This window comes from Leucoraja erinacea, chromosome 37 (assembly GCF_028641065.1).
Source record: "Leucoraja erinacea ecotype New England chromosome 37, Leri_hhj_1, whole genome shotgun sequence".
Taxonomy (NCBI): domain Eukaryota; kingdom Metazoa; phylum Chordata; class Chondrichthyes; order Rajiformes; family Rajidae; genus Leucoraja; species Leucoraja erinaceus.
In genome coordinates this window covers 8,710,458-8,716,457 of record NC_073413.1, presented here as the reverse complement: position 1 = coordinate 8,716,457, position 6,000 = coordinate 8,710,458, and the positions used below count along the sequence as shown (strand labels likewise).

At 50.5% G+C, this 6,000-nt stretch overlaps 1 protein-coding gene across 1 annotated transcript in view; it reads right to left on the bottom strand.

Moving 5' to 3' along the window:
• The window catches only part of LOC129713915 (suppressor of cytokine signaling 1-like), a 33,149-nt gene that overhangs the window by 3,102 nt on the left and 24,047 nt on the right, over positions 1-6,000 (bottom strand). The window contains exon 2 of the mRNA XM_055663293.1: positions 1-3,416. This exon is cut by the window's left edge and continues 3,102 nt beyond it. Within this exon, the coding sequence (XP_055519268.1) occupies positions 2,757-3,350 (594 nt within the window). The 5' untranslated portion in view covers positions 3,351-3,416 and the 3' untranslated portion in view covers positions 1-2,756. The remainder of the gene's footprint in view (positions 3,417-6,000) is intronic.

The window sequence follows — 6,000 nt, the reverse complement described above, 5'->3', positions numbered from 1 at the left end:
AGTTGTGAATTTATGGATTTCCCTGCCACAGAGGGCAGTGGAGGCCAAGGGAGAGTTAGATAGAGCTCTAGGGGCTAGTGGAGTCAAGGGATATGGGGAGAAGGGAGGCACGGGTTATTGATAGGGGACGATCAGCCATGATCTCAATGAATGGCGGTGCTGGCTCGAAGGGCCGAATGGCCTCCTCCTGCACCTATTTTCTATGTTTCTATGCTGCCTGGCCCGCTGAGTTACTCCAGCTTTTTGTGTCGATTTTCAGGTTTAGCAAGGAAATTGGAAAATTTAATGCCTTACAATTCAGATTGACAATAATCAATAAATTAGAATAGAATTAGCTAAGATTGTCGATTTTAATCTGGGTATTTTCCTCCCAATAACTTTGCATCAACAGTTGGCATACGGACTTTCTTAAGAAATATAACTAGATGAACATAAAATAAGTATTACGATGAAATGTTCGAACAAGCCAAACTCGCGGTCATTTTCCAGAGTTTACATTCAATGTAAGTACTTCCCTCAGCTGGAGTGTGTTATCTCGATCACAGTGGACAAGACCCGAAACGTCACCCATTCCTTTTCTCCAGAGATGCTGCCTGACCCGCTGAGTTACTCCAGCTTTTTGTGTCTATTTTCGGTGCCGATCATAAGATCATAAGTAATAGGAGCAGAATTAGGCCATTCGGCCCATCAAATCTACTCCGCCACTCAATCATGGCTGATCTATCTCTCCCTCCTAAATCCAGTCTCCTGCCTTCTCCCCGTAACTTCAGACACCTGTACTAATCAAGACTCTATCCTGATCTATCTTGGTGTAATGCAGCATCTGCAGTTCCTTCCTACACATTGTTTATGATACTTTTTAGTTTAGTTTAGTTTAAAGATACAGAGCGGAAACAGGCCCTTCGGCCCACCGAGTCCGTGCTGCCCCGCGACCCCCACACACCAACACTATCCTACACACACTAGGGACAATTTCTACATTGATACCAAGCCAATTGACCTACAAACCTGTACGTCTTTGGAGTGTGGGAGGAAACTGGGGGAAACCATGCTGGTCACGGGGAGAACGTGCAAACACCGTATAGACAGTGCCCGTGGTCAGAATCGAACCTGGGTCTCTGGCGCGGTGAGGCGACAACTCTACCGCTACACCACCCAGGTGAAGGCAATTCGGCCCGTCGTGCCTGTGAGCTACCTATCTCAACCCCATCTGTGACTCCAAGTCCTGCAACTCACAGATCGGAGTAAGTATTCTGGTGTATATTTTATTTGAAATGTATCGAGTGTTTCCTCCATCGCCCCTTCAAGCGGTGAGTTCCAGACACCCATCCACCTTCCACATATGTTTTCCTTCTCTTCCCTCTAACCTACCAAATAAGATTGTTAAGGGCTTGGACACGCTAGAGGCAGGAAACATGTTCCCGATGTTGGGGGAGTCCAGAACCAGGGGCCACACAGTTTAAGAATAAGGGGTAAGCCATTTAGAACGGAGACGAGGAAACACTTTTTCTCACAGAGAGTGGTGAGTCTGTGGAATTCTCTGCCTCGGAGGGCGGTGGAGGCCGGTTCTCTGGATGCTTTCAAGAGAAAGCTGGATAGGGCTCTTAAAAATAGCGGAGTCAGGGGATATGGGGAGAAGGCAGGAATGGGGTACTGATTGGGGCTGATCAGCCATGATCACATTGAATGGCGGTGCTGGCTCGAAGGGCCGAATGGCCTACTCCTGCACCTATTGTCTATTGCTTACTTCAAGCTTTAAACTTGTGCCTGCTCTGAATTGGACCTCGACCCAGCGAAACAGGCTCTTGTTTGTTCTATCGAGGCTCCTTGTACCTTAATGGACTTAGATTTAAGATTCCCCTCAGCATCCCCTGTTCAAAACTTAACATCCCCGCTCCAAGCCGGTATGGTCTGCGGTGGAAGAGGGGACCATCGTGAAAGGAGGGGGGAAGAACAATGAATAATGGATGACCTTGCCTGGGGAGACGGCCATGAGGTGGGGGAGCAACAACGGAGGAGATGGTGGAGGTACTTTGTGACTTTTGTCAGCGTCCTTTATGTAGCGACCATTTGCATACCTTGCAAAGAATTTCACTGTGCCTTGTCACCTATGACAATAAAGTAATCCATTCATATCTCTCCTCACAACTTTGTTCTGATCATCATCGTTACTCATTTGCCGCTTCTCACCGAGGCGGTTCGAATTTTACATCTTCAAAACGATGTATCAAAATATATTAATTTAAATCATTAGAATATTTAACGGAATTATATTTCAGGCTGCTGCAGCTTCAGGTGGAACCTGGAAAAGCCACGGCCTTGCATTGCAACGATTTGCGTGACAGAATTGACCGGAGGCACTCATTTCCCTCTCGTTTGTGCCCCTTGTTCTCCCGGCGAGTGTCTCTTTTATCGTGGAGCGTGTTGGCTCCAAGCCGCACTTTTGCGAAAGGGTCCCGACTCCTGGCTCCATGTCGCCTGCAATCCGTACCACTCAATGCTTGCTCCCCTTCGATAGCCCAAACTGGATTTGGTGCATTGGGGCGGACTAAGCACGAGATGGCCAGATCTTCATTTGAAGATGCCTTGGTCTTCAAGATGCCTTGGTCTTCATTTGAAGATGCCTTAATCTTCATCTGAGGATGCCCTGATCATCAGCTCGCCTCCGCTGTGCTTGGACAGTAGTCACGATGAACTGGTTCATCCACCATAACACGAGGAAAAGACTTACTTCACCCTTGTGCTCTTCATCCGAGTTATATCTTGAATGGAAACTCCTCGATGTACTTCTGGAGACTGGGCACCAGGGGGAGTTTGGCCACGCCATCCCTCCCAAAGTGGCGGATGATGTTCCTCCTGCACAACTGCTGCAGTTTGGGCATGGGGTCTTTGCGCAGCGGCGAGGTGAAGACAATGGCGTCGCCCCCGTCGAACACGAAGGGCTTCCCGCGGCTGCAGTCCACGCAGTGTTCCAGCAGCTTCACCATGCAGTCAAAGTGGGCGTTGTCGAACCAGAAGAGCTCCCGTTTGAACTGCACCCGCATGCTGACGGGCCCCCTGCGGGCGCGGACGCTGAGGCTGAACAGGTGGTTGGACTGGGTGCTGTCGCGGACCAGGAAGGTGCCCACAGGCTGGGCTTCCAGCAGGGCGTGTGCCTTGTCCACGGGCAGCGGGCCCCAGTAGAAGCCGCTGTCCTCCAGCACACGCAAGCTGCGCTCCACCACCCCCCACTCCTCGTCGTGGAAGATGCGGAAGAGGGTGGGGGGCTCCGGTGGGGGGCTCCCGTGGCGGGGCGGGCCAGACCGTCGCACGCTTGCCGGAGCAACCAGGTGAGACCTCCCTCCGACCATCTCACAGGCACCACCAGCTCCACAGAGGTCCCATCCTCAACCTCTGTCTCTGTCTCGGTAAACGTCCTGTGTGTGGGTGGGGGGGGGGGGGGGGGGGGGGGGGGGGGGGGGGGGTGGGGGGGGGGGGCAAAGAGGACAGTGTTACCAAAGTGTTACCAAACTTCTGAATTCACTGGTCGGGGTGGAAACCGTCACCAAGCCAGATGTGAACCTCACCGTACAAAATGTTAAATGGTCAGCTCGACAGAACATAGAAACATAGACAATAGGTGCAGGAGTAGGCCATTCGGCCCTTCGAGCCTGCACCGCCATTCAATATGATCACGGCTGATCATCCAACTCAGTATCCTGTACCTGCCTTCTCTCCATACCCCCTGATCCCTTTAGCCACAAGGGCCACATCTAACTCCCTCTTAAATATAGCCAATGAACTGTGCCTCAACTACCTTCTGTGGCAGAGAATCCCACAGATTCACCACTCTCTGTGTGAAAAAAAATGTTTTTCTCATCTCGGTCCTAAAAGATTTCCCCCTTATCCTTAAACTGTGTGTGGCCCCTTGTTCTGGACTTCCCCAACATCGGGAACAATCTTATAACTCAGGGGGTATGGAGAGAAGGCAGGTACGGGATACTGAGTTGGATGATCAGCCATGATCATATTGAATGGCGGTGCAGGCTCGAAGGGCCGAATGGCCTACTCCTGCACCTAATTTCTCTGTTTCTATGTTTCTAACTCATGTAGTCTATGCTCATGTAAAAGACCACGGGTTTGAAGAAGGGTCCCGACCCATCCTATTCCTCCAGAGATGCTGCCTGACCCGCTGTGTTACTCCAGCACTTTGTGTCTATCGATGACAAATCTAATCCCACCTTTCACTTTGGAGGCAAATATTGGGCACGGCGGTAGTTTTTGTCGATCTTCAGTGTGAACCAGCACCTGCAGTTCCTTCCTATACAGCATGGAGCATGACATTGTTAAATACATATTTTTAAACTCCCAAGTTTTGACTGGTCCACAGAGATAGCGTTATCCGAGAGGCATTTAAAATGTGTTTTCACTCTTATCGTGTTTTCGGACTGCGCTGCAAGTACGTTCCCGCCCTGACGTCTCAGATACCGAGCGGTCAAAGCAGCGGAAATGCAAATTACAATATTGCACGTCGACATCCAGAACGGCTTCTGAAAAAGTGCAGCTCGCAACAAAACCTGCGCCTGCGCCTTGCACGTTTCCTGCCGTCCACGCTACGCAAACCATCGCTTCAGTCCACACTCGTCCACAAATTCCAGAGCGTTTGTCTCGGCGCTGAGTCCTTCTTCAGACTCAAACTAATTGTTGGAGGAGACTCACTTTGCTTCTTTTCCTTCAGTTTCGAGATACAGCGCGGAAACAGGCCCTTCGGCCCACCGAGACCGTGCCGACCAGCGATCCTCACTAATACTATCCCACACACACTAGGTACAATTTACACCTACACCAAGCCAATAAACCTACAAACCTGTACGTCTTTGGAGTGTGGGACAAACCGAAGATTTCCCACGCAGTCACGGGGAGAACGTACAAACTCCGTACAGACAGCACCCGCAATAGACAATAGACAATAGACAATAGGTGCAGGAGTAGGCCATTTGGCCCTTCGACACAGCACCACCATTCAATGTGATCATGGCTTATCATCCCCAATCAGTACCCCATTCCTGCCTTCTCCCCATATCCCCTGACTGCTATTTTTAACAGCCCTATCTAGCTCTCTCTTGAAAGCATCCAGAGAACCGGCCTCCACCGCCCTCTGAGGCAGAGAATTCCACAGACTCACCACTCTCTTTGTGAGAAAAAGTGTTTCCTCGTTTCCGTTCTAAATGGCTTACTCCTTATTCTTAAACTGCGTGTGGCCCCTGCTTCTGGACTCCCCCAACATCGGGGAACATGTTTCCTGCCTCTAGCGTGTCCAAGCTCTTAACAATCTTATATGTTTCAATGAGATTCCCTCTCATCCTTCTAAACTCCAGAGTGTACAAGCCCAGCTGTTCCATTCTCTCAGCATATGACAGTCCCGCCATCCCGGGAATTAACCTACATTGCACTCCCTCAATAGCAACAATGTCAGGATTGAACCGTGGTCTCCGGCGCTGTAACGACCCTGTCCCACTTAGGAAACCTGAACGGAAACCTCTGGAGACATTGCGCCCCACCCAAGGTTTCCGTGCGGTTCCCGGAGGTTTTTGTCAGTCTCCCTACCTGCTTCCACTACCTGCAACCTCCGGCAACCACCTGCAACCTCCGGGAACCGCACGGAAACCTTGGGTGAGGCGCAAAGTCTCCAGAGGTTCCCGTTCAGGTTTCCTAAGTGGGACAGGGGCATAAGGCCGCTGCTCCACCATGCCACCCTACTTCATGTTTATCAACCCTGCTCTATCTCTCACCCCTGGTTTAAGTCTCACCTCAGAAAGCTGAACACCTAAAATCGACACAACATTTCATTGCATCACTCACTGCGCTGGTAGGAGATGTTTGGGTTGAGATATTTAAACTGACCTCACCTCTCTGGTGAATGGAAGCTCTGTTACACCTCTCCCAAACGGGAAGGGGAGTTGGCTCAGTGCCCTCTTGTGCGAGACCTATTCCATAATAGTTACCTAAAAGAAATCATCT